This window comes from Podospora bellae-mahoneyi, chromosome 7 (assembly GCF_035222275.1).
Source record: "Podospora bellae-mahoneyi strain CBS 112042 chromosome 7, whole genome shotgun sequence".
Classification (NCBI taxonomy): domain Eukaryota; kingdom Fungi; phylum Ascomycota; class Sordariomycetes; order Sordariales; family Podosporaceae; genus Podospora; species Podospora bellae-mahoneyi.
This window is the reverse complement of record NC_085886.1, coordinates 2,191,110-2,218,134: the sequence shown is the minus strand read 5'-3', so window position 1 is coordinate 2,218,134 and position 27,025 is coordinate 2,191,110. Positions and strand designations below refer to the sequence as shown.

The 27,025-nt window shown below is 53.1% G+C and overlaps 9 protein-coding genes across 9 annotated transcripts; 6 read left to right on the top strand and 3 right to left on the bottom strand.

Moving 5' to 3' along the window:
• Positions 1-1,230: 1,230 nt before the first annotated feature.
• GRS1 (Glycine--tRNA ligase 1, mitochondrial) lies at positions 1,231-3,919 on the bottom strand. The gene is made up of 2 exons (XM_062882387.1): positions 1,865-3,919; positions 1,231-1,804 (listed from the first exon to the last, which is right to left on the bottom strand). The coding sequence occupies exons 1-2, from the start codon at positions 3,668-3,670 to the stop codon at positions 1,406-1,408; spliced, it is 2,205 nt and encodes a 734-aa protein (XP_062728423.1). The 5' UTR covers positions 3,671-3,919; the 3' UTR covers positions 1,231-1,405.
• RPF1 (Ribosome production factor 1) lies at positions 3,911-5,543 on the top strand. The gene is made up of 2 exons (XM_062882386.1): positions 3,911-4,856; positions 4,912-5,543. Exons 1-2 carry the CDS (start codon positions 4,151-4,153, stop codon positions 5,472-5,474), a joined length of 1,269 nt encoding a protein of 422 aa, XP_062728422.1. The 5' UTR covers positions 3,911-4,150; the 3' UTR covers positions 5,475-5,543.
• QC761_708355 (uncharacterized protein) lies at positions 5,513-7,958 on the bottom strand. The gene is made up of 4 exons (XM_062882385.1): positions 7,573-7,958; positions 6,789-7,511; positions 5,914-6,737; positions 5,513-5,863 (listed from the first exon to the last, which is right to left on the bottom strand). The coding sequence occupies exons 2-4, from the start codon at positions 7,119-7,121 to the stop codon at positions 5,818-5,820; spliced, it is 1,203 nt and encodes a 400-aa protein (XP_062728421.1). The 5' UTR covers positions 7,122-7,511; positions 7,573-7,958; the 3' UTR covers positions 5,513-5,817.
• Positions 7,644-10,637, top strand: QC761_708350 (uncharacterized protein). Its single transcript, XM_062882384.1, is given in 6 exon segments — positions 7,644-7,853; positions 7,873-8,793; positions 8,983-9,177; positions 9,244-9,385; positions 9,442-9,977; positions 10,037-10,637. The coding sequence occupies 4 exon segments, from the start codon at positions 9,132-9,134 to the stop codon at positions 10,618-10,620; spliced, it is 1,308 nt and encodes a 435-aa protein (XP_062728420.1). The 5' UTR covers positions 7,644-7,853; positions 7,873-8,793; positions 8,983-9,131; the 3' UTR covers positions 10,621-10,637.
• Positions 10,638-12,980: 2,343 nt separating this feature from the next.
• QC761_708340 (uncharacterized protein) lies at positions 12,981-15,246 on the top strand (the record flags this gene model as incomplete). Its single annotated transcript, XM_062882383.1, has 2 exons — positions 12,981-14,155; positions 14,217-15,246. Exons 1-2 carry the CDS (start codon positions 13,785-13,787, stop codon positions 15,244-15,246), a joined length of 1,401 nt encoding a protein of 466 aa, XP_062728419.1. The 5' UTR covers positions 12,981-13,784.
• Positions 15,247-15,763: 517 nt separating this feature from the next.
• On the top strand, positions 15,764-19,173 carry PEP3 (tethering complex subunit; the record flags this gene model as incomplete). The annotated part of the gene is made up of 3 exons (XM_062882382.1): positions 15,764-16,339; positions 16,397-19,013; positions 19,089-19,173. Exons 1-3 carry the CDS (start codon positions 16,084-16,086, stop codon positions 19,171-19,173), a joined length of 2,958 nt encoding a protein of 985 aa, XP_062728418.1. The 5' UTR covers positions 15,764-16,083.
• Positions 19,174-19,352: 179 nt separating this feature from the next.
• QC761_708320 (uncharacterized protein) lies at positions 19,353-20,774 on the bottom strand (the record flags this gene model as incomplete). Its single annotated transcript, XM_062882381.1, has 3 exons — positions 19,936-20,774; positions 19,865-19,877; positions 19,353-19,814 (listed from the first exon to the last, which is right to left on the bottom strand). The coding sequence occupies exons 1-3, from the start codon at positions 19,968-19,970 to the stop codon at positions 19,353-19,355; spliced, it is 510 nt and encodes a 169-aa protein (XP_062728417.1). The 5' UTR covers positions 19,971-20,774.
• Positions 20,587-24,063, top strand: QC761_708310 (uncharacterized protein). Its single transcript, XM_062882380.1, has 2 exons — positions 20,587-22,490; positions 22,652-24,063. Exons 1-2 carry the CDS (start codon positions 22,269-22,271, stop codon positions 23,867-23,869), a joined length of 1,440 nt encoding a protein of 479 aa, XP_062728416.1. The 5' UTR covers positions 20,587-22,268; the 3' UTR covers positions 23,870-24,063.
• Positions 24,064-25,146: 1,083 nt separating this feature from the next.
• On the top strand, positions 25,147-27,003 carry QC761_708300 (uncharacterized protein). The gene is made up of 3 exons (XM_062882379.1): positions 25,147-25,501; positions 25,719-26,203; positions 26,280-27,003. The coding sequence occupies exons 1-3, from the start codon at positions 25,259-25,261 to the stop codon at positions 26,650-26,652; spliced, it is 1,101 nt and encodes a 366-aa protein (XP_062728415.1). The 5' UTR covers positions 25,147-25,258; the 3' UTR covers positions 26,653-27,003.
• The last annotated feature ends 22 nt before the right edge of the window (positions 27,004-27,025 follow it).

The window sequence follows — 27,025 nt, the reverse complement described above, 5'->3', positions numbered from 1 at the left end:
CAAGCCAGGTTGGAGCCTTTTATTTTTTTTCAACCATGTGTAACTTCTCCGGGACCTCCTTTCCCCCCCCCCCGCCTTTCAGCGGCAGATTCAACGCGGATATCACTCAGGCCTGTTGTTGGTGAACCAACAACCGCCTTGAAGACATCACACACACACACACATAAACCTCATCCATCACAGAAACAGAAAAAAACTAAGCGCCTAATTGGGAACCTCTTGCAGATCACAAAGCAAAGTCACCCCATTTCTCGAGGATCTGCTGCACTTCCCCCCTGGCCGCCGTTGGAAACGATGCAAGGCCCGGCTTGGCAAGGGTTCTGTCCTTTATCTTGAACAGAAGCTCTCTCATCATCGCGGGGCCCAGTGGCAGCGTTGCATTTTGCCTGAGCGAAAAAGGTATGCGCCGTTTCAGGATCCTCCTACGCTCTTGGTGGTGATCATAGCCCAGGCAGGGGAAGCATCATCGGTATGTGTTTATGATTCGAGCACCCACCTAACGGACACTGTTAGCTAGATACATACCATCCAAAGTGAATTGTAAATGTCATGCTATGCTACAGGCTGTCCAGCCCTAGTGGAGAAACGACCTTTTTGATAGAGAAACCAGCTGCTCAACAAGTAAGAAGAAGCAAAGAATAATGCACATCACAACAGCATAACCAACCCCTTCCCTCCCCACATCGAGTCAAGTGGTTTATTAGCCGCCGCCTCCAAAACCTGAACCTACCTTTTCCCGCAACTCGACGACTCATGCCCATTGTTGACTCGTCTCATCCGCCATCCCGCCACAGGGATCGGAAGAGAGAAATCTCATCCTGTAAAAGAAGGGGTAAACTGACAACTCTCCTCCCATCAAGTGATCAACACCGAAACGATGCCCTCTCCCGGTGGAGATAAGGGGTCGACTCAACTGTCGCGGAAAAGAACAAGAGAGGAATGCCAAAACAACCGGCTTTGACATGGGAGAGAAAAAGAATATGCAACAGAAAACATGTTTTTCATGCTGATCGGGAATCGTTTCCTTGTCAAACAAGACTTTTCAAGCGCCCCGTTGGCGGCCTCTCTCGAAAGCAAAAGCTTCGACCTCTGCTTGTTTCCCTTTCTTCCTTGCGGGCAACGTCATCTGGGTGTCCATGTCGATGTCGAGTAATAGCTAAAAGCTGCCACTAGTAGTACCGTTCTGGCCCAAGGCCAAGATAGACAAGTCCCATATTACACCACCAGCAAACAGGTACTGCAATGTAGAAGAACAAACATCTAGATTCCAAAGTGTCCAACAGCCATCTCTATAACACCCTGCTAATTTAACCCTGCTTGCTTGCTTGCTTTGCTTTGCTTGCTGACCGCCCCCCACTATCAAACCCTTTAAACTATTTTACGATTTTTCTTCCTCAGCCACCCCCTACCTCACAACAACCTCAACCTCCTGCTGCCCCTCAAAAATCGGCAACTCCCCCTCCACATCCTGCCACGTCTTGGTCCCCTCCACCAGCGCCTTGATCGCCGCAATAATCTTGTCCTCCTCCGCCCTCACCTGCCGTGTGCTGTCCCGCTCTCTCAGCGTCACCGTCCCATCCTTCAGAGTCTGGAAATCAACCGTGACACCAAACGGAGTGCCCAGCTCATCATTTCTGCTGTACCGCTTGCCAATGCTGGCAGACGAGTCGTCAATCCGGCTGGACACGCCGGCCGACCTGAGCTTCTGGGAGAGCTTGCGGACCTCGGGGGTAAAGTCCTTGTTGGAGGAGAGAGGCACGATGAGGACCTTGGTCGGGGCGACAGCCGGAGGGAAAGAGAGGACCTGATGTTACAGAGTTAGTTTTACACGAGCTCAGACTGGACTGTTAAAAAGGTAACTTACACCACGGGCCTCATCACCACCCTCACTGGCTCTGGTCCAGTAGTTGTGCTCCATAAGAGAGTACAGAATACGGCCGATACCAAACGAAGGCTCAATCACGTTGGGGGTGTACTCCCTAACGTTCTCAACACGCTTCACCCACTTGATAGCCAGCAAGTCCTTGCTAACCTCCACCTTGCCGTCGTTCACACCAGGCACGTCAATCACAACCTTGCCGTTCTCCTCCAGCTGCTTCACAAGCTCGCCACGCTGCTCCTGGGTGGTGGCCAGGAGAGCATTCTCAATCGTCTTGCCGTCCTTCTTGTAAAATGGACCAAAGTTCTTCTTGTCAATCGCAATATCCCACTCCTCAATAGTGATCGGCTCCTCCAGGCGCTGACGCACAACAAGCGGCGCACCAGTCTTCTTGGCGTGGACGGACAAGTCGTACGCGCTGCGGTCGGCACAGCCAACGCACTCAACCCACCCGGCCGAAGTGTGAAGCTCAGCATCCCAGCAGTCGCAGGCGTAGTGAGCCATCTCGTTGTCCATGTGCTGGCGGAAGCGGATCTTCTTCTCGTCGATGCCAATCTTCTTGAGGAAGAGGAGGATGCGGGCGAGGAAGTAGCCGAGGGTCTCGTTGTCGACGAGGCCCTCCTTGACGGCCTGACCGATCGTCTGCTTCTTGACGACCGTTGACCCGGAGAGCTGAGTGTGGCGGTCGAGAAAGGCAAGCTCGACGTCGGCCACCTCGTGGAAGCGGGCGTGCTTCTTGTGGCCTTCCGGGTCGACAAAGTGCTCAATCTCGGCCATCAAGAACTCGCGGACACGCAGGAGACCGGCGCGGGGAGAGATTTCGTTGCGGTAAGACTTGCCAATGGAGGCAGAGGCGAACGGCATCTGGCCCGTGTTGAACTCCAAGAGCTTGGCAAAGTTGAGGAACTGGCCCTGGGCCGTCTCCGGTCTCAGGTAACCGGGGAGGTTGCTGCTGGGACCAATTGAGGTCTGGAACATGAGGTTGAAGGAGACGGGAGGCGTGGGCTGGAGGCCGGTCGCGGGATTCCGGAGATCGTGCTTCTTGATCAGCTCGCCCAGCTGCTCACCGTTGTAATTGTCAATCTGAGCCAGAATCTCCTCATACTCCTTGACCACGGCATCGTCAAGCCTGACGGCCTCAACACCGCCCTTGTTCTTCTTCTTCTTGGCCGCCTTCTTCTTGTCTGTCTCTTCCTTCTCCTCCACCTTCAGGCCGCGGGCCTCCTTGTCGCCCTTCAGCCGCTGCTCGAGGATGTCTTCGACGAAGTGGTCGGCACGGAGGATCTCGCCGTTCTTGGGGTCCTTGCACATCCAGTCGGCAAACTTGTCGACGTGGCCGGAGGTCTTGAGAACATCGTGAGGGGTCAGGACAGTGCAGTCCACCTCGAGCATGTCCTCCTCCAGGATAAAGTGCTTGCGCCAGAGGTCAATGACATTGGCCTGGAGAGCGCAACCCGGCGGGCCATAGTCGTAGAGGCCAGAGACGCCGCCGTAGATTTCGAACGAGGGAGTGTAGAAGAGACGCCGCCTCAGCATGGCGTCGAGGGCGGCCCTGTCGAGGGGCTGGCCCTTGAGGGTGGTGGCATCTGTCGACATCTTTTCGGGCTTCTTTTTGTTGGTCTGCGGTATCTGGAACTTGAGGCGCGGGGTAGACGGGACAAAGGGTGGACGGTGAAGCCTACGGAGAGGGGCTACTACAGATGTATAGTTGTTGTTGGAGTGGAGTGGAGTGCCAGCAACAAGTGGTGAAGACAGGCGGCGGGTGAGGATGAGGGACAGAAGAGGCTTCATTCCCCCAATTGCAAGTGTTGGCCTCGTCCCCCTCTCAGTGAGTCACGGTGGCCGTTTTTCTAAGGCACTCCTCTTTTTTTTTTTTTCGAGACCCGATAGATGAAACCCAGGAAACGGCTGCCACAGCAGGGCACCACACCAGCCATGGCACGGTGGATGCATTCTACGGCGAGACACTGTCCGGGGCTTCAGGGTTGGAGGGGCATGAATCAGCGGAAATTCAATTAACCGCTATTTTCCAAGATGTGCCCCTCACTGTCCCACCTTCTGGATTTCGATGCACGGACCCGTTGAGAACCCTGTGGGCTGCCCGTCAACAGTGAGTGCTGGGGTCCCCCGGAGCGCATGGATCAACAATCGATTGCAGCCAGCCGTCCAAATTTTTTTTTGGAGACTCCCAATCGCTATCAATCAACCATCGCCGTCACCATCGCAAAACCTCTTCGACCAATTCACTAACCACCGCAAACAATCGCCAAAATGGGGTCTTCACGCTCCGGAGGGTCTTCCCTGTCCCTGAAAACGGGCAACAAATTGAGACGCAAGCAAATGTACATCGAGGACAAGAAGATCGCCAACAAGGCCCGTCACGAAGAGCGCCATCGCCGCAGAAGAGAGGAGGCCAAGAACCCCGAATTGAGAGAGGAAAGACTTGCCAAGAACCAACCCGCGAGCATTGACAAGAAGAGAGTGTGGGACGATGTCGACGACGATAGCTTGGGGGCACAGGTTGATCTGGCAGCTTTGAAGCGCCGTCGCATGGAACAGGCCGAGCTTGCCACTGCTGCTGAGGCGGATGCTGCGATGAAGGATGACGAGGAGGAAAAGGACGACGATGCCGACAGCATGTTGGATTCCGACTCTGAAAACGACGGGGAAGACGACGAGGAGCGCGAGGAGAAGCTGCAGAGGAAACGGGCGCAAAGACAACCGAGCATTGCCCCTTCGACGACATCAACAAACCTTGATTTGACGCCAGATTCTCTTACGCGGCAGTTCGAGCACCTCTTTAGCGATGAACCTCCCCCGATGCCCAAGATTCTCGTCACCACCTCGCTCAACGCGACGATACACAAGGAGGCCGAGGAGATCGGCGCCATCTTCCCCAACTCGACCTATATCAGGCGTAGCGGTCACCGCTGGGGTCACAAGTACAGCGTCAGGGAAATTGCAAAGTTTGCAAAGAGTATGTTTTCCCTCTCTACCTCTTTCCCGTAAGATCGGATGCTAACATGCGACAGACCGTGGTTACACAGCTCTCGTCGTCGTCCACGAGGACCTCAAGCGTCCCCACCAGATGAGCATCGTACACCTCAACAGCGAAGATGCCGCGCCAGGACCTACCCTCACCTATTCCATCCGCAACTACCTCCCAGGAAAGTCTCTGTTGGGCCACGGCAACGCCACCAACCACTACCCCGAGCTGCTCCTCAACAACTTCAAGACACCGCTGGGTCTCCTCGCCGCCAAGTCGATGAACACGCTTTTCCCAGCCAGACCTGAGTTGCAGGGCAGACAAGTCGTAACGCTGCACAACCAGCGCGATTACATTTTCTTCCGCCGTCATCGTTATGTCTTCCGTGAAGCAAGAGCCACAGAAAAGAATGTCGTCACAGCAGAGGGCAAGGAGATGGAGGGTATGCAGGGCATCCGTGCTGGTCTTCAGGAGATTGGCCCGAGGATGACGCTCAAGCTTCGTAGGGTTGATAAGGGGATCGGCAGGGCGGGGAGTGAGGGCGAGGATGCGCTCAAGTGGGAGTGGAAGGCCAAGATGGAGAAGAAGAGGACGCGCTTCAACTTGTAGACTGGAGGCGAAATTGATACCCGTGGTTTTCGTGTATACTCAAGTAGTAATGAATGGCCATTTGTTAGGATTAATTTGTGACTATGATATTTTGACTATTTATTGGTTTTTGTTTTGTAGCCAAGGTATGGAAGCATTGGGATGTTTGAAAGGGTGTAAGCCAACATCATTTCCCTCTTGCTCTCGCCAATGCCCGAACGCCCCCCCACCACCCCCCTTGAGATCTGTAATCCTGATTTACCGTAAACGCCTTGCCCGAATTTCCTACCCAGAGATATCAACACCCTTGTACCAACCCAACCCAAACCAACCCCATCCTACACGGCATATGTTACATTTGACCTTACTTCCCACCCTTCTTCTTCTCCCTGAGCATCACAATCGAGTACCTATCACCAGTCAGCACATTCACCCCCCTTTTCACCCAAGGAACACTCACGCAATAATCCCCCCCAGCGCCACCACCACCCCTCCCACCCCCTTATCCCCCGCCCCCCTCCCACTCGTCACCCACCCCAACCCGACAATAGTACAAGTCTTGACATGCCCCACCACCGTGCTGCTCACCGGCCCCGTCTGCGCGATAATAAAAAACTGGCTAATGTTTATCAAACTAGCATACAACCCGCTCATCCCGATCAACACCCACTTGCTCCCGCTCACACCCCCCCAGCTCTCGGGGAAAGTGTCCACAAACGGGATGACGTACAACAGCATAAACGCCGAAAGAGGTGCTTGGTTGAACAACAGCTGCATGGAGCTCATCTGCAGCTTCCGGTGATACGACGCGATCCAAACGGTGTAGAGAGACGAGGCAAAAATGCCGAGAAAGGCAAAAATTACCCCGAGGGAGGAGGTGGTTTTGATGTTGGTGTTGCTCGTGGGGAGGGAGTCGTAGTACGAGACCATGCCTACTCCTACGCAGGCGGGGATTAGAGACAAAATCGCGAGTCTGGGGAGGGTGGCGCGGTAGAGGATGTAGTTCATCAGGGCGACGGTGGGGGTTAGCAAGATCCGGGCGAGTTGGTAAAACGTTACCGAGGAAAAGGCGAGGGAGAGGTTGGGGAGGATGACGTTGAGGGACATGGCTATGCTGAGGGGGAGGATGTCTTTTATGGCGGCGCGCCGGGGGACGAAGAACGCAAAGCGGGGGCGGGAGATGGTGAAGAGGGTTAGGTAGGTGACGAGAAAGTGGAAGGATGCGAAGGAGAGCTGGGCTAGTTTCAGGGAGGGGTCGGTGAAGATTGCTTTGTTGGTGAAGACCTATTCAACAGTCAGTTCGTGAAGATGACAAAGGGGGGGGGGGGGGTTTACAATTCCGATTGTAGCCAAAGTGTTGACCGTCATCCATATCAGTGACGACCAGAAAGAACTCTTCTTCGGTTCTGGCGGTGGTTGAGGCGGCTTGAGCGGCTCATCTTGATCCTTTTCCATGAGGAGCGCATCATCTTCGCTGTTGGACGAGTGCCCCCCGTATTCCTCCAGCTCGTGAATCTCGAGGTCTTCTGGCGGGGTGAGCTTTTCCTCGTCGCCCAGTCGGGCCAAGACGGTGCTGCTCCCGACATGGGTCGCCGTGTCGGACGAGGAGGATGAGAAGGAACCGGCCCGTCCCTCGCTGCGTTGTTCGGTCGATGCAGTAGCAGCCATGACAGCGGCCGCGCTCGCTGCTGCGGGGAGAGAATCAATGGGCAGAAGTTGGGGGTTAATTAATTAAAAATAAAAATAAAAAGTTATAGTGTCTGCTTAAGCTTACGTTGGTGAGGTGGTATCGTCAAGGAGGGTATGGCCTGCTATTGGGCCATGTATACCACAATAGCAGCGTCGCTCAAGTCGATCGATCTCAACCTTGCGAGTTGGACGAAGGTTGGAGATATGTCATATGTGAAAACATAAAGTTGAGGTCGAAGCGGAAGAAAGTGTGAGAATACTCATTTCATCACCTAGAAGGGAAAACCAGTGTGTTGGATTGTCAAGCGAGAAGAAGATAAGCCCCCCTTCCCCCCTTGCCCTCGATGAGGCGCGCCGATCCTCCCTATACTGAAAGGCATAAGGTAAGCCGAGCTGATCGGAATTACCACACTGTGAAGTGCCATCTCACCGCGTTCGGGGTGAGGGGTGCTGACTTTGATCCTACCTGCCCTGCGGCGAGGAGAGCAATACCCCCCCAATCCCCCGGGCCTTCTTTCATTGCGGCTGGAATTCAGGGTCGGCACAAAAACTATTGAAATCTGCAGCACAGATCCCGTATAGCGCCGTCAAAATGGACAAGGCCCATTCCAGATGGTGGTTCGAGAAAGAAAGGCCCCCTGCCCCCCTGCCGTCGAGCTGGAAGAATGGATGAGGATCCGGATATGCATGGAGTATTTTGGAATAATACTGCCCGTTTTCCGCGGTCTAGGTGGATGTTTCGTTCCTGACTACACTAGAAGAAAACGGTGACTATTACCCGTTAGGTAGTACGTACCCAAAAAAAAAATGAGCAACACCTCGCCGACGGACTTTTGGAATTGATGGAGATAGGTGAACTGCCTGAGACGGGGGATTTGCGCGCTAAAATGATCCCCCCGCTTGAAGCACTCGGCCCACACTCTGTTTCGGTGGGGGTGCCCTTGCTGCCCTGCCCCTCCGCTGAACTACCGCCAAATCAAGGCAGGGACCCCTTTCTTCAGCCCTTCCAGTCCCCTCCCACCACGGCCGAGTAAACGGACGGGTCCCCTTGTCACATCATCAGATGGCCAACAACCATACCATCTGTAGAGGGCTGGCTGAATACCTCATAAAGGCATGAACTTGGAGACCTGCTTGATGAGGAAGCGGCGCGCTAGATGATAGCTCTCTCTCCATCTACTACGTGGACGTGTGTCTACCTAACCTACGGGACCACCTTGAAGCCTTGTTGGTACTTAGTTTCCATGCTTGGTTACTTCGTGTGCCTGGAAGGAGCTGAAGCCCTGAACTCTGCCAACCAACAAACGCGGGAAAGTGATCAGACGGTGACAGGCTGGGAAAGCTGAAGGAGCAACGGCAAAGGTGGCTTCTGCGTTTTCCATATCAGGTACCGTTTAATGATTTCCTCGCAGTGTGCTCACCCTTTCCTTCGCAGCAAAGCAACACACACACAAAAAAAAGCCAGGCCTTGCCCGTTTGGGCCGATCTTCCGTCTCACTGCCATGAGTGGTGGTGGTGCTGCTGCTGCTGCTGCTGCTTGCTTTCCTGCACATGGTACTTTTTTTTGCTGCTGCTTGACCTCTACTTTTTATTAGCAACAAGCCAATGTCACCGACATCAACAATTCCTATGAAACAAGAGGAAGGGTAAGGTACGTATCTGTGTCTGTATCGGCTGGTGCGTGTTGCGGGGAGAGAGAAAGAGCAAAAAAAAAAAAAAAAAAAAAAAAAAAAAAAAAAAGAGAGAGAGAGAGAGAGAGAGGAGAGAGAGAGAGAGATATCTAGGGAGGGTTCATCATACTGGTCTGCATTCCTCGCTCGTACTTACTCTTCTGCTTCAGGATCCGGTCGTCGTTCCAGGTTGCTTGCTCTCTCTTTTGAACCAACCGCCCGCCTCAACTTCTTCCCGACGGACAACACGCGCTCCGCATTATTTACCTTTCTCTCTCGCCATATATACTTTTATATCTCACAAAACCTAAAAGAGACAATGACCATCGCGGCTGGGACAGTCTCGCCCGCTGGGTCAGTCAATGGTAAGGCAGCCCTCGCCTTTTTGAGCATCTAAAAGCCGAACATCTATGCTCACCGCAATTTTCCAGCTTATCGCCCTCCCGGCCGAAACAACAGCTTCTTCGAGGACTATGGCATCTGGAAGGAGGCGCCCATCTTCACGGGCAGCACCAAGTTTGACCCATTGCCCGATGTCAAGAATATCATGATTACGGGAGGCGCCGGCTTCATGTAAGTTACCCGGCTCGGCATTTCGGTCTCCCAGGAACTGACAATGTTTCCCGCAGCGCCTGCTGGCTCGTCCGTCACCTCACATTAACCTACCCCCACGCCTACAACATTGTCTCGTTCGACAAGCTAGACTACTGCTCCTCACTCAACAACACCAGAGTCCTCAACGACAGACGGAACTTTACCTTCCACCAGGGCGACATCACCAACCCGTCCGAGGTCCTGGGCTGCCTCGAGCGGTACAACATTGACACCATTTTCCACTTTGCGGCCCAGTCGCATGTTGATCTGAGCTTTGGCAACTCGTACGGGTTCACCCACACGAATGTGTACGGGACCCACGTCTTGCTCGAGAGCGCAAAGAAGGTGGGCATCAAGAGGTTTATCCACATTTCCACCGACGAGGTCTACGGCGAGGTTAAGGACGACGACGACGACTTGCTGGAGACGAGCATTCTGGCGCCGACGAACCCGTACGCGGCGAGCAAGGCGGCGGCCGAGATGCTGGTGCATTCGTATCAGAAGAGCTTCAAGCTGCCGGTGATCATTGTGCGGAGCAACAATGTTTATGGACCGCATCAGTATCCCGAGAGTGAGTTTTTGTCCCGGTTGTGAAGCCGTGTGTGTGGTGATGTTACTGACGAGGAATAGAAATCATACCCAAATTCGCCTGCCTTTTGAACCGGGGCAGACCAGTTGTCCTCCACGGCGACGGCTCGCCCACGCGGCGTTACCTCTTTGCGGGCGACGCGGCGGACGCGTTTGACACGATTCTCCACAAGGGCCAGCTGGGCCAGATTTACAATGTGGGATCGTACGATGAGATCAGCAACTTGTCGCTCTGCGGCAAGCTGCTGGACGAGATGGGCATTTCTCACGGGACGCCCGACGAGTTTGGTCGGTGGGTCAAGTACACCCACGATCGGCCGTTCAACGACCACAGGTATGCGGTTGATGGGACGAAGCTGAGGCAGCTGGGGTGGGATCAGAAGACGAGCTTTGCGGAGGGGCTGAAGATCACGGTGGAGTGGTACAGGAGGTTTGGGGAGGAGTGGTGGGGGGATATCAGCAAAGTGTTGAGCCCGTTTCCGGTGGTGACGGGGATGGAGGTGGTGAGCGATCATGAGCCTGTCAGCGATCACCCTCAAGGGGCGGAGGGGGGTTTTAGTAGCAAGAGGAAGACGAGGAGCGAGAACGGGGTTGGTGGGGGGGGACAGCATGTGGTGGCGACGTAGGTGTCGCTTTGCGCGGGGGGGGGTATTGAGGGGATGAGGGAGGAGTTGAGGAGGTTGAGGTTGTTGGGGGTTTAATGAAGAGATGATGAATAGAGTTGTAAGAGACTGACGGGGGGGAGGGCAAAGAGAACAGGGGTTATGGAGTAGGTTTTGAGGGGTTTTCCTATGAATATGAGATATTATTTCTGCGGTTGACTATGCTTCTCTCTCTCTCTCTCTCAGTAATAGGTGTGTGTGATGAAGCTGCTTTGTAAGAGTTGCAGTCGGTCGTTGCCAATAAGTTGAAGTTATCCAGCCGGCCGGCATTCACACGCCGAGATTGAGCTTGTAGTAAGATATTTGCCATGGCCGCTCGCGGGGACTCGAGCATAATAAAGCATGGCATATTGACATATGAAAGTGTCTGAGCGCTGGCTCGCTCGCTTCGCTTGTGAGGTTTTCTCTCCGACCGACGACGCTCGGGATGGAGCAGATGCTCGCTTCGATGGACCGCTCGGCGGCGCGTATCCGATATGCTGGGAAGGTGAAGGTAAGGCATCCACTGTATCGTATACCGTAACCGCGCTACCTACTACGAGTGCTTGTGATATGTGTGTATGGATAGCTGTGAAGTCCAATTGTGCGCGAGCTGGTGGAGTTTTGTTTCCTTGTGGGAAGGGGGGGTGGTTGGGGTTGCGAACAGGGAGGGGGAAAGCCAACCGAGGCTCGAGACTAATGACTGAGTCCACTCTGGGAACTTTTGGGGAAGGGGAGAGTTAGGAATTGGGTGTGGTTTGCGTTTATTTGATGGAACTCGGGGACATATGGCTAGATATCTTGAGCCTGTGTTCAGGTTGTTGTAATTCCACAATGTGGCTCCAGTATCCAAAACCAAGAGATGCATAGAGTAGAAGCTGAAGTCGCAAGTTGTGAATTTGGAATCTTTTGTCAAAGGCGGGACCCGATCCAAACCCTCGGGATCTTTGGAAACAAAAAAAAGAAAAGCAAATCTCGTTTACAATGCACGCTTGGAGACCTTTGCTGTCGTGGCGGGTTTTGTTTGGATACCGACGACCAGGACGTGTTCGAAGCTCACATGCGAGTTCCAGGGGTGCTAATAGAGGATCAGTGAGCTAAGGTACCCTAACTAGGGCCCGTGGCATTGGATCGGGTACGCCTAGAAAACAGAAACAGAACAGCAGGATAACAGTGAGTGTGAGAGAGAGTGAGTGAGAGAGCGAGTGAGTGAGTATGTGTGTGTGTGTGTGAGAGAGAGAGAGAGAGAGAGTTGCCAGCAAAGCATATTGAGAAAGGAGATATCGAAAAGTTGAGCGAAACCGACAGACGTAAAAAGATGGGATGTTCCCATGGGGCAGGGTGAGAAGAGTGGACATATCGGAAGGGGAGTGCCACCCGCGCTGTCGGGTCGGAGCGGTTTGGGTTTGGGTATTACCGGGTTTGAGGGCGTTTTGAAAAGAGGTTGACGATGATCTTTGCTGTGTCAGATCATGGATATGTCAAGAATCGAATGACACTCCGTCCTGATGAGAGAGAGACTTTGAAGTTGTCCGAGAACTAGAAGAGCTAGCCGATTTCTCTTCTCGGGGGCTATAGTCCGAGTGAGTGCATTATGTATACTGAGAGGTGGAAGCGAGGCGAATAACGGTCAAAGAAGTAAAAAGAAAGACACAACAATACTGAACCGCTGCCACGGGATTGCCCTCTTTTGCCCTGAATGAACAAACCACCTGGCACCTGGTTCTTGGGTGCTGTGGGTGCTTCTTGGAAGGGCCCGTGCTCAACGTCCCAACCCAATGGTTGGTTTCGGTTGGCCCGAGCGTAGTTCCCCACACCCCTGGCAAGGGTTCTCCCGCTCAGTGGTCCGCGAGCGGGGGGGAAGGGATCCCCAGGCGCGCTGCTGTTCATCACAGGCCGGGTCCAGGCTCGACAGACTTCGGGTGTGCGGTTGCGGATGGCGGATGCTGTTAGTGATGGAGAGCATTGAGTGTGAGGCACAGTAGGTATCCTCTCATCGATCCGCGATTAGATAGGTACAGAGAGAGATAGAGACAGAGTCAGACACAGAGTCAGCCGGGGTCGAGTTGAGCACGGAAAAGAGGATGTACTGAAAAGAGGATGGAAAGCAAGCACAAAAAAAAAAAAAAAAAAAAAAAAAAAGAAAAAGACGGGAACGATTCCGCTCGTTTGGCCTCGTAACGAAGCATCGTAGCGTCGCGGCGGTACCCATGAGCCAGGAGCCAGGGAATTCTCAGTGGATTCTCTGCTGCATATCGCTAGCGTCAAGAACCGGCCCAGTCCAGATCAAGTCACCCCCCTACCTTTACTTAACCTTACACAGACAGAGAGGGAGAGAGAGAGAGAGAACATCAAGCAGCACACAGCTGCTCCCGCTTCGCTCGTTTGTTTCTGCCCGTCTCGCCTGCACGTTTTTTTATCCCTTTCCCTCTCTCTGTCTTTCTCTCTCTCACCCACTCTCTCTCTCTCTTCCCTACCCTACCCTTCCTTCATTGTCTCTCGTTCTCTCCCCCACCCTTTCATCTGACATCTGACCATGGGCAGGTGGCCGAACCAAATCAACGGTATCGGCGCTTTTTGAACATTCCATCCATCCATCCCGTTTTCGGATCCCATCCATCGCAGCGGGACAAACGGCTTTTTTTCTTTTCTTTTCTTATTTTATCATTCTTGTTATATTTTTGGTTGCCACCTTTGCCCTTGACTTTTCCCATATCTCCGTTCTCGGCACTTGGTGTGTGTGTATCTGTGTATGTGTGTGTGTGTGTGTGTGTGTTTGTGGCCAGAGCCGGGTTTGATACCATATCCGCCCTCTCGGCTCTCGCACCCGCGGTTTGCCTCACACGGGGAACAACAGCCAGTTGTGGTCACACATCCCCAAATCCCTCTCATTTGACCCATGGTGGGATCGGCAACAATTAAAACACCTTTCTCGTTCCCTACAAACAACCGAGACAATTGCGCGCGTGTTGCGCCTTTCGAATCCTACCCTATGCGCCGTCACCTCTACCTAGTCGAGTAGCAGCTTTGTGAGCAGGATATCTTGTCGGGACAACTCTCATGGGGGAAAGCGGCCGAGGTGGGAGGACGCAGTCAGCAGTGCTTAGGAAAGGCAAAGGGAGAAAATAGGACAGTGACGAACAGTGGCGATGAACTCGGTCGAGACTATCAGAAACGGAAACGGCTTGTTGCCTGCTACGCACGACGTGCAAAAGAAGGAGGAGTCGCATTGTCGATCGCCGGTTGACAAGACTCCACCACCCTGCACGTTTGGCGAACCTATCGAGGTTGACACGGACCCCGAGACGGAATATCGAGTGGTGGTTGTGGAAGCGGATAGGAGGGTTGTGTTAAAGGTTGACGAAGACGGGGACGAGGACTTGGAAGGAAACGGCTACGAGGAGGAAGAAGAGCGCCCGGGTCACGCCCGGTCGGTGTACGCCATGAGCACCTACCCTACCGTCCAACCGGCCCACCAGGTCGAATATCCATTCGAGTATGGGATGGACGCCGCGACAATGTTTGTTCTCCGAATCTCTCCAGCCCCCACATGGGATGTGCAAACTAACCACGACTCGCAGAGACTCGTCCCGAACGCTTTACGCCGAAGATGTCGATTACATAGAAGAATATGGACGAACGTACTGCGGCGACTACTACATGCCGATTGACGAAACCGAACAGACGCGGCAATACGTGGTGCATCAGGTGTTTCTGAAGCTATTCGACCTTGAACTTACCACAGTGCCACTGGACAACCCACAGTACATCCTGGACATTGGGACGGGTATTGGGGAGTGGGCGATCGGCATGGCGGAAAAGTACCCTCGCTGCGAAGTATTTGGGACGGATATTGCGCCTATCCAGCCGACGGACCAGGTGCCGCTCAACATCGAATTTCACATTGAAAACGCCGAGGACGAATGGATAAGACCGATGGATGCAGTGGACTTGGTGCATATTCGGAATTTGGACGGGTGTTTTACGGACTGGTCGTTTATCTACAGTCAGGCGTTCATGTGCATCAAGCCCGGGGGGTGGATCGAGGTGATTGACTGGGACGATTTGTTCTCGGATGATAACTATTTGTCCTTCTTTCCCGAAGGGTCAGCGGCGCATATTCTCACCAAGGCATCCATCGAAGCGGCGGAACGGGCTGGACGACCTAGGGGGGTACATATGAATAAGGACTTGTTGATTCAAGCAGGGTTCGTCGACATCAAGGAGCAGGTTTACGACCTCGGTATTGGGTCGAGGGAAAACGCCAGCTATGGAAAGTTTTGGCTGTTTTCCATTGTGACGGGTATCGAGGCTCAGTGTTTGAGATTGCTGACCAAGTATCTGGACATGGATGAGAAGTATGTCAGGGGTCTGTGCGATACCGTTTCGAAGGAGACGAAGGCGATTGCGGATGATCCGGACAGGTTGGGTTCGTTTGTGGTCAAGTTGCGTGTCATTGTGGGAAGGAAACCGCTGATGCCTGGGCAGTGGACGGCGAAGGGGCTGGCGGAGAATGGGGAACTGAATGATTATTATAGCGCGGATGAGAGCACGATTGGGGGTAGGTCGGTACGGATGATGCAAAGGTTATCGGACGAACCAATGGGGTGAGGGAGATAGCGAGATATCATGATGTGATCAAGAACAACGGGGGGAGAACATCAGGGTAGATTGGCACATGCCGGCTTCTTTTTTTATTTTAGTTTTATTTTAGGACTGCTGCTGGCTATCACTGTTGGGGGGCTGCTGGGCTGCTGGGCTTGGGGTTGTTATCTTTATGATGAGGGAAACGGCAGAGGGACACGAGATTGATGTCCGGGGAGCTGGAGATGGGGCGGGAGTGTGCTCATCATTTTTGTATTTATTGAGCTGGCCCTATCCCTCCCTCTCTGTTGCTTTTTTTTTTTATATTCTTTCTCGAGGGGAAGGACTGGATGGATGATATTTCTTTTTTGTATATATAGATACCCGAACCAGCAACCCTATGTATATAGTATTGCATGCAAATCATTTGAACATGTATTGTCCACACGTGGTGATGAATCAGATGACGAACAGGAGCAACAGGAGAAGTTTGTATAGGGGGGTGTCATGTGGGGCTGACCGGGAGCCGGGTGGTCGGTGGTTGGGGTTCCCGTAGGGAAGGGGGACGGAAGCTTGCCTTTGGAGCTATAGGTTCGGGTACCTTGGGTGCACCTCTGTGGCGGCGCATCACATTGCCGATCAGCGGTGGTGGTGCCTTCTGCAACGCAACAACACAACTTGCTTTAGGTAGGTAGCTAACTCCCAACTTTTTGCGACGACGACATCACTTTTCTTTCGGTTGAAGGAACCCAATTCTGGTCAACAAGACACAAACCAACCCCCCCAACCCACAATGCGTACCATCTAAAAGCCTAACGGAAACATTCAAACCACCACGTCTCTCCACCATCCACATAACCCGTCATGGCACTCGAACCAACCACCATCACCACCACCACCACCACCACCACCACGAACGGCGGTTTCGTCGCCGCCGACGCCCTCACCGACCTCGCCACTGATACCGCTCTGCCTTTATTCAACGTCGAGCAAGTCCAGCTCCAGTTCCCTATCTACGACGACTTTGTCGCGGGACAGGTAGCCAACAATGTGATCATCCTCGCTCTTTCGTCGGGGCGGATCCTGAGGATTGATCTCAACAGACCTGATGAGATTCAGGGTATTTCTTTCTCTCTCTCCCCCCCAACCCTCTGAGTATCAGACGCTAATGATATAGACATCCACCTCCCCAAAAAACCCTCCGAATCAGGCACCATCCGCCGCATGTTCCTCGACCCGACCGCCTCCCACCTCCTCATCGCCACCTCCCTCGGGGAAAACTACTACCTCCACTCCCAGTCCGACACCCCCCGCCCCCTGGCAAAACTCCGGGGTGTCTCCATCGAGGCGGTGGCCTGGTCGCCTGCGCTGCCGACGAGTAGTACGAGGGAGATATTGATTGGTGCGGCGGATGGGAATATCTATGAGGCGTTTATTGAACAAAGTAATGAGTTTTATCGCAAGGAGGATAAGTATGTGAAGCTGGTTTGGAAGGTTGGTGAGGGTGGGCCGGTGACGGGGTTGTGGGTTGATTCCCTGCCTGGGGGGGATAGGAGCGGGGAGGTGAGGAGGGTGTTGGTGGCTACGCGGGGGAGGCTGATGCACTGGGTTGGAAAGGTGGGGAGGAGAGGGCATGAGGGGCACCAAGGGATTTATGGGGGGTTGTTTGAGGGGGAGCAGCCGGTGAGTTTTGGGGATGGGAGGCCGGGGCAGGGAGGGAGTTTGGTGGTGAGCCCGGATGTGGTGGAGCAGGGGATTAATCCGACGAGGTTCAGGGAGGAAGAGGTGCCCGAGAGGGCGTTTGCTTGGTTGAGTTCGCAGGGGGTGTTTCATGGACGGCTGTTGGTGGATGGGAACACGGGTGATTTGGGGAGCAGGGTTTTCAATGAGGGGAGGCTGTTGGCCAAGGGGCAGCTGACGAATCCGAATGGGGTGGAGGCTGCGGGGGGGAAGAGGCAGGTTTCGACGGATGACGTCGAGGCTGTGGCGTTGACGCAGTGGCATGTTATTTGCTTGGTTGGGAGGAGGGTGGTGGTTGCCAATCGGCTGACGGGGGATATTGTCTATGATCAGATTGCGCTGGAGCAGGGGCAGAGGGCGGTGGGGTTGAGCGTGGATGTTCAGAAGAACACTTTCTGGTTGTTTACGCCGCAGGAGATATTGGAGATTGTGCCCAAGGAGGAGGATAGGGATATTTGGAAGATTATGCTCAAGTTTGAGGACTTTGAGGCGGCGCTGCAACACGCGCGCACGCCCGCGCAGAAGGATGCGGTGGCGATTGCGCATGGGGATCACATGGTGGGAAAGGGGCAGCACAGCGAGGCGGCAGGGGTGTATGGGAAGAGCAGCAAGCCGTTTGAGGAGGTGGCGTTGACGTTCATCGACAACGACCAGCCGGATGCGCTGAGAAAGTACTTGCTGACCAAGCTGGGCACGTACAAGAGGTCGTTTGTGATGCAGAGGGTCATGATTGCGGCTTGGTTGGTGGAGGTGTTTATGGCCAAGCTCAACTCGCTGGATGACACTATCATCACGGGGGCGGAGTTGTCTGAGACGTTGAGCCCGACCCAGACGAGAGAGCAGCTCGAGGCCGTGAGGGCAGAGTTTCAGGACTTTGTCACGAAGCACAAGCAGGATCTTGACCGGCAGACTGTTTATGATATCATCAGCAGCCATGGCCGGGAGGAGGAGCTGCTGTATTATGCCAATGTCGTCAACGACTACAATTATGTCTTGTCGTACTGGGTTCAGAGGGAGAGGTGGTCGGAGGCGCTCAAGGTGCTCAAGAGGCAGACCGATGCCGGGGTGTTTTACCGGCACAGCAGCGTGCTTATGACGCATGCCGCTACCGAGCTGGTCGATATCTTGATGCGGCAGAGCAACCTTGACCCACGGAATTTGATCCCGGCGTTGCTGGAGTATGACAGGAACTTCAAGGGGCCGTTGAGTCAGAACCAGGCTGTTCGGTATCTGCAGTATGTGGTTAACCAGCTCGGCTCGACAGACGCGGCTGTTCACAACACTCTGGTGTCGATTTACGCTTCGCACTCGTCAACGGACGAGTCCCAGCTCATGGCCTATCTCGCCTCACAGGGGGACGAGCCGAATTTCGACCAGGATTTCGCGCTGAGGTTGTGCATACAGAACCACCGGGTCCTGTCTTGCGCACATATTTACACCAGCATGGGACAGTACGTCCAGGCTGTGGACCTGGCCCTGTCGCACGACAAGATCGAGCTCGCGTCCATCGTTGCCGACCGGCCCATGTCGAACCCCCCGCTGCGGAAAAAACTCTGGCTTGCTGTCGCGAAAAAGGTCATTTCGCAATCCAACGGCATCAAGGCCGCGATTGAGTTTCTCAAGCGCTGCAACGACCTCCTCAAGATTGAAGATTTGATCCCGTTTTTTCCAGATTTCGTTGTGATTGACGATTTCAAAGAGGAGATTTGCAATGCGCTGGAGGAGTACAGCCGGAGCATTGATGCGTTGCGGAAGGAGATGGACGAGAGCAGCCTGACGGCGGCGAACATCAAGGTCGACATTGCGGCGCTGGACAGGAGGTACGCGATTGTGGAGCCCGGGGAGAAGTGCTATGTTTGCGGGCTGCCGCTGCTAGCGAGGCAGTTTTTTGTTTTTCCGTGTCAGCACGCGTTTCACAGTGACTGTTTGGGGAGGAGGGTGCTGGAGCAGAGCGGGGCGGCGAAGGGGAGGAGGATCAGGGAGATTCAGGGGCTGATTGGGAAGGGGGTGGTGAAGGGGGAGAGGAGGGAGAGGGTGGTGAGGGAGTTGGATGGGTTGGTTGCTGATGCTTGGTGAGTTTTTTTTCCGAAGCGGAGAGGCTGAGATGTTTGGCTGACGAAAGAGAACAGTATTTTGTGCAGTGATTATGCTGTTAGGAGGATTAATGAGCCCTTTGTGGCGGAGGGGGAGGATTTGGAGGAGTGGGCTTTGTAAAGGGGGGTTATGATGTCAGGGTGGTGAGCGTATTTTTAACAACCCGAGTGAGGTGTGATGAGACCAAAGATGGAATTTATATGACGTAGAAAGCAGAGAGCGAAAAGTTGATACCCTCAATTTATCAAACATCGACCGTTCCCGTCTCTCCCCTCTGCTCAAAAGCCTTGATGGTGTTCTTACTCCAAACAAGCCCTCCCCTCCCTACTCCTAGTGATCATGAGAATACTAACAATAACGCCATACAACCCCAACACCTCAGCAAAGATAAGGATGAGAACCATGCCGGTGTAGAGCCTAGGCTGCTGGGTAGACGCCCGGATGCCTGCGTCGCCGACGATGCCGATGGAGAAGCCGGCGGCGAGACCGCAGAGGCCGACGGAGAGGCCGGCGGCTAGGTGGAGGAACGAGGTGAAGAGGGGGACGGACTCGGTCAGGGAGGAGGATATGATGACTGAGATTACGAGGCCGTAGATGGAAAGGATTTGGGACATGATGGAGGGGAGGGTGTTTTGCATGACGCGGTCGGGGCGGAGGACGCCGGAGGAGAAGAGCCCGGCAGAAGACTTGGCGGTGCCGTAGGAGGCGCCGAAGACGGTGAGGATTATGGAGAGGGCGCAGCCTAGGGCTCCGAAGAAGGGCTAGAGGGTAATCAGGGGGTGTTTTTTTTTTATAGGAGGGGGAGGCTGACGGAGTAGTCTGGGCTGTTGACGGATGGAGGTTAGTTGGGTGTGTATTGGGGAGAGGAGAAGGGAAGAGTACCATCGATCGAGGTCTCTGTAGTGTGCTTCGTCCATGTTTGCTGTTATCGCCCTCGTTGTAGCAGGTAGTCTTTAGCGGGAGAGAGAGAGAGAGAGAGAGAGAGAGATAGATGTGGGATTTGAGGTTCGTTGGAGCTGGGGATATCGTGATAGCTTTAATCTTGTCTGTCATGTACAAAAATTGATTGATGATAGACAACCGCAATGGCTCAAAGGCAAAACCAGCTCTCTCCTCTTGCTATTAATACCAGCTTACCTACCTCTCCGTAGCTACCTCTTCCCAGCTGAGCGTCAACTTTGCGAGGCATCTAGGCAGCACAATAAAAGGGTTTCCTTCCTCCAATCTATACGTGTGTTCCAACGTGGAGGTTCTTTGGGTCGCACAGGCCGCGAAAGAGAGCAGCTGACGAGTTCATGTTGCTTGGCGATGTCTTGCGGGCGGAAGGAGCTGCGGTTGGGGATACATATGGGGGATGTGATTGGCGTGTCAGGAATGGCATTTTGACAGCCGACAGAAATATCCGATGTGAGACGGGAGGCAAGCTGTCGGGGTTGGGAATTGGGGGTTTGGTTGCGCAAGATTCTTTTATGTATGATATGAGAGGGGGTGTAAGTGAGTGAAGTTTACCTACCCAGCATTTGATGCCCCACAATAAATCTTCAGGCTTCCCCGGACAATTCAACAACGGCCGCTAATACCAGCAGAAACAACACCATGGGTATTAGCCCCAACTCTATCCTCAAGGGGCGCTTTTTATATCTCGATCGCTGAGCCAAAGAAGAGCATTTCCAATCACCCAGTTCCCTCGGAGACTAGTCTGGAGATGGCCGGAACGCGCTTTTATATTTTTCACAGTCAGCTATGACCCTGATGTCCACGCAACCACACCCACGCAGCGCATTGCGCACAGATGGGCTGTATCAGATCTGGTCGACGTTTCATCTGCTTCCCCACGTCGTTGAAAGCTTCCCAGGAACAGCCCATCCGGACGATCCGGCCGCTCACTGGTATGATGACGAGGACGTGAGGGGCACGGGATAGCCCCAGCTACCCAAAACGGCCTCTACCACACCTCTTCTCCACAGACTTGGGAATCCGGGGTCCATCTCCAAGGAATTGCGATGGAACTGGCCGCGCGTACACTTGACAATACCCTTTGTTTCCTCATGGTTGGAATGTCGGCCCTTCTTGACGATTATCTCCTCAACGGGACAAACGGGTGAAGATATCGGAAAGCCTATCAGCACAGGGCTGAAGGGCTCAGTAGCGAGACATGCTAACATCGACGCTAAATATTTTCCTGGGTCGCGATGTCGCAGATCCTCAACGACAGAAGGAAGGAGAAGCTGCCAAAGATCAATGACCCCGATATGGACAGTGGCATCCGTCATGATCCTGGTCCGCCAGATCCTCAACTTTGCCTGCCTCTCTGCCCATCGTTTCAGTCTGAACGGTGAAGAGAGAGCCAAGGCGAGTGAAAGAGATGGCACGCAATGCATCTCACCCGCCCCCTCTCTCAAGCCAAACCGGGCCCCCAGTTCCCGGCTCCTCTGGGACTCTGGGAGGGATGATCGATGATGAATTGGACAAGTGACTGATGAAGGAGTCCGGTTCCATCTCCGGAACCTCTTCTCTTTCTGTCTTCTTTTCCCAGTTGTGTATGGTTCACTAGTTCGGGCTTGGGTCTCGCTCCTTCCTTCTTTCCTTTCTTTCTCTTCCCTTCGTCCCTTCCTTTTCCTTGACCCCTCGCCCTCTTGCGGGCAATTTTATTTTAAACTTTTCTCTTCTTTCTGTTTTTGGCACATTTACCTACCTTAGCAGGCAAGGTAGTTGCCACTCGGCCCCCTCCCTCTTCGACACCAAGAACGCAAAGAACAAGTCGCGCCGGCTCGGGCCTTGGCCTACGTCCACGAGCTACCCACACTGCCGCACGTCGCGTTCTTGGGAAGGAGGAGTTTGCTCTTACTACCTTTTTAGGTCCTTGCGGTTGCCGAGTACAAACGGGTTTGCGCTTTTTGCTCTTTTTCTGAACGTCTGTTCGCCGGCCGCTATCCTGCTGCCCTTACCAACCACTCGGGACCTAAGGAGAGACAGGGGACCTTGACGAAGGGGGGCTTACATATAGTCACTCACTCTTTGGGGTTTTTTTTTTTTTTGGTTTTCTTTTTGGTTTTTTTTTTGGTGAAGTTGTACCTCATGCTGCCATTATAGCAACTACTGCAATAAGCGGTTTCTTGGAAGAGATTGTTGGGTTTGTTTATGTCGTTGGTTGTTCGACTACATTTTTATACTCGAGACCATACACTCATTCTCTTTTCGAGAGCAACGGAAGGATGAAGACAGCCACTCCTCTTTTGGTTGTTGCAGCCTTGCTTGCGGGTCAGACGATAGACGCTCTCTCTTTGCCATCGACGACGCCAACACAACAACAACGAAGAGATGGAAGTGGACCGAGGGTTGTGGGGATGGATTTTCAGAGGAGAACGCCCAAGAACCCATTACATCGAGATCAGCTAAGAAAGAGAGGGAGCGTGGAGGTCGATTTGGACAATCAGGTACGTTCCTTTTTCTTTTTTTCCTTTTTCTTCCTTTTCTTTTTCTTTTCTTGTTTTCTTCTTCTTTTCTTCTTCTTTTCTTCTTCTTTTCTTCTTCTTTTCTTCTTTTTTTTCTGGCGTCGAATAATGTGTCAGGTTGGTAAACACTTACACGTTTCTAGGAAACCCTCTACTTCATCAACGGCACAATTGGCACCCCACCAAAATCCCTCCGTCTACACCTCGACACCGGCTCGTCCGACCTCTGGGTTAACACCCCATCCTCCTCCCTATGCACCCAGTCCTCGGCGCCCTGTAAATACGCCGGCACTTACTCGGCCAACGGCTCAAGCACGTACGAGTACATCGGCTCCTGGTTCAACATCTCCTACGTCGACGGCTCCGGCGCCTCGGGGGATTACGTTTCCGACACCGTCACTTTTGGCGACGCCACGCTGGACAGGTTGCAGTTTGGCATAGGATACTCGTCCAACAACGCCCAGGGCATCCTCGGGATAGGGTACCCGATCAACGAAGTCCAAGTCGGCAGGGCAGGAATGAGACCTTACAATAACCTCCCCGCGCAAATGGTGGCCGATGGGCTGATCCAAACAAACGCTTATTCCCTGTGGCTGAACGACCTCGACGCTGACACGGGGAATATTCTGTTTGGCGGTGTCGACACGGAAAAGTTTGTTCCCCCGTTGATGTCCCTCCCGGTGGAATCCGAGGCGGGGGTGTACGCCGAGTTTATGATCACGTTGACGAAAGTCGAGCTCGGCTCGGCGCAGGTAGGCGGCGATCTCGCCTTGGCTGTGCTGTTGGATACCGGCAGCAGCTTGACGTACCTCCCCGACCGGATGGTGCAAGATATTTTCGACCTTGTCGACGCGCAGTACGATCCTGAGGCTAACGCGGCGTATGTTCCTTGCTCGCTTGCCGACAATGAGACTGCTTTTTTGTCGTTTACGTTTACGGAGCCGACGATCAATGTGGGGATGGATGAGCTTGTGCTCGACCTTGTGACGAGCTCGGGGAGGAGGCCGGTTTTTAGTGACGGGACGGAGGCGTGCCTGTTTGGGATTGCGCCGGCGGGGGAGGGGACGAATGTGCTGGGGGATACGTTTTTGAGGAGTGCGTATGTGGTTTATGACTTGGAGAATAACGAGATTTCGTTGGCGGCGACGAGGTTCAACAGTACGAAGACGAGGGTTGAGGAGATAGGGAAGGGGGAGGGGGGGGTGCCGGGGGCGACGAGGGTGGAGAATCCGACCAAGGCGACGGAGGGGTTGGATGGGCCGAATGGTTTGGGGGGGATAAGTGCTGGGAATAGGAGGGATTTGGGGGTTGGGGTGGTGTGGTTGGTGGCGGGTATGGTGGGAGTTTTGCTGGTGGTCTAAGGGGTCGTATCTTTGCATTTTGATGGCGTTGTTTTGGTGGTCAGGGGCAGGATCTTCTGGTTTTCTCGAGAGGGGAAATGGGCGTGGCGTTTGGCTTGGGTATGGGTTGGATTTGTTTGTTGGGTAGGCAGCATTTGAGGGTTTTGCATATACATTGGGTGTGGGAGAGGGGAGGTAGATCAAGTGAATTCAAGATTTTGAACAAACAAACATTGACCTTGTTGTTGAGTGTGAAAAAAGGTAAGTGGAAGATAGGGACAGAGGTGTGTGTAATAGATGTGCATCATTGCTGGTTATAGGAAAGCAACGTTGGAGAAAGAAGAAACAGAATAGAGGACGGCCGAGTTACTTTTCGAACTCGCGCGTCTTGGTATTTTGTCTTCGATGGGGGAAGAACAAAAAGGGATTTCTTACATTTGATTGATGGTCATGTAGTAGCCGTTAAGCTACCAAGAGGGCCAATCAACCAGATGCAAGTGATGATTTTGGGAGGATTTAAAACATCTTATATGGTCGTAGGAGATATCTGGCCAAAGGTATCTTGGTATCTCGTTCAATGACACAAGCTCCGGATTCACACTAAGTATTACAAGCTCGACTGATTCCTCAAACACAAACGTCTTGCAAGGTAAGATGAAAATAGCATCCCACGAAAAAAAAAATATGGATGCAGAAAATTGGGTTAATCGCCTTTGAGCCATGCAATGGCGATCAACCAGATGCTGAGTGAGTGTGAGAGGCTGGAAAAGAAAGGATAAGGTACGCACATCGCTCATTGGCTGCGCTTCTCAGGAGGTCAATAATGGAGCAACTGGGGGAGAAGCATTTCTTGGCATGCTGTCACTGGCGAGTGGAATTCTGCCATAGAGAGGTCACGTGGTGTCGTGTTTGTAAGTCGCGCGAGCAGACACTAGGGGATACACGGTCACGGTTTGATGACATTATATTGAGGTCTTGACGATTTTATAAAAACCACAGTTTTACCAGACCATCTTCCTTCATTACGAGATAACAAAGGCTGGCTCTATCACTTGTGGCCAGTACCTAGCAGACATGGCCAACAAATAGGGACGATTGGCTAAAGGTGAAATGTAAGAGAGAAGAGAAAGGGGAGAAGGGGTGATGTAACCAGCTTTTAGGCTTTTGAAGAGTCAGCAGGCAGCAGTTCTTTTGGCAGTCGAGATGACTCCCAGGTCCCATTGCTCCTACCCAAAGTTCCAATGGAAAGCCTCAGTGGAATCCTGCCCCCTTTTGGCTTTTGCTTGCGCAAACTCTGTCTATAATAATAACCTTCCACCAACCCTCTCCAAGAATTAATCATCCTGCAACGTTCATCCAGCATTCAACAACAACTACTCGGCATACATCAACAACCTTATTACCAACACAATGGCCGCCCCAAACCCAAACATCGGAACCTTGGACGCCGATATTGCTTTCCCTCCAGGGCCCGAGGACACCGTCAGCGCCCTCCGATGGTCTCCCAAGGCAGACCATGTGGCCGCCACTGCTTGGGACGGCAGAGTGTATATCTACGATGCAACAAACGTCGCCGGCGGCACAGGTTCCATCCGCCCTGTCACCGCCATGAACAACAACCTCCATCCTTTTCTCGATTGCGATTTCAACCAGGTAAGTTTTGGATGAGTGAGGTGATGCATCTAATCGCCCACTCGACCGGATCGAGATTATCGAGGACCGACTAGGAGGATGTGAGGAACATCCACGGATGTTGATGGTGATATGTGGAGGAAGCAAATATGCGTGAACATATATAAAATAGTGATTTAAACAGGCATGTACCACACAACACTGCGCTGTCCACATCCGCTAACCTGGACCCCAACAGGAAGGGAACATGATTGCCGGTGCCTCGACCGACGGAAAAGTCCACATCATGGATCTCAACGCGCCAGGTCAAACCATGACACTTTCCGGTCACCAAGCCCCTGTGAGGACCGTCCGTTGGGTGGACCTTCCTTGCGCCGGGAATTCTACCGGTCTGCTTGTTTCTGGGTCATGGGACAAAACACTTCGGTTCTGGGACAAGCGGCAACCCAACCCCATCGCCACCGTCAACCTCACCGACCGTGTATGGGCCATGGATGGGTCCGGTACGACCCTCGTCGCGGGGACAGCAGATAACAAGATCCACATCTTCAACCTGGGAAAGATGACACAGAGCAGTGCCATAAGACCCACGATGGTCATCGACTCGCCTCTTGTGGACCAACAAATAAGATGCATAGCTGTCAAACACGGTGGTCAATACTGGGCGGTGGGAGGTATTGGCGGAAGGGTAGCTTTTGGAGGTACCCAACATAACCCGATGAAGTATACCCACCTTTTTCGGCCCCCTGGCTTCGCTCTACGCCTTTTACTAACCGGACCTTGTCTTATTCGCTTTTAGGTCAGGAGTGACTTTCTCGTTCAAGTGCCATCGTGAAGTGTCGAAAGAATCAAGCAAAGTGACGAACGTGTACGCCGTCAATGACCTTGCCTTTGCTAATTATATTGCCCATCAAAATGGCTCGACGGCGAGGATCGTGATGGCGACGGCAGGTCAGGATGGACAGGTTATGGTTTGGAATGTGACTAAGAAAACTAGACTGATATCGTATCCGTCTCCCGGGGGGAGTATCACGGCTTGTGGCTTCAACTGGGACGCGACCATGTTTGCGTATGCGGTTGGGTATGATTGGGGAATGGGGTGTGCTTATAACACGCCGAATTATCCAAGAGGGTTGGCGCTGCGGAGGGTGGATTATTCGTGGTTTGCTTAGGAAGAGGGTGGAGGCAAAGAGAAGGGGTCAGCGCTGATACCTTTGAGCATATCGTTGATAGGTATGTAGCGTCTTCTTCTTTTGCGTGCTTATGGCTGGTGTTTTTATGTGTTGGGTGGGTATGGGTACAAATAGGGATTATGTTGTAAGGGAGAGGAAAAATGGAAGTCTTGGGGCAGGAAAGGTGGTGTTGGTATCATGACAGGAAGGGAACACAACTTGTCATTCATTAGATGTTCAGTAACAACATCGTGATGAGCGAACATAGCAACAGAACTGCCTTTTCAGTTTGACGTACAGTCTATTAATTATATACAATCCCGTTCATTACATCAACTATACACAAAAGAAACAAGACCCCTTTTCAGGTTCC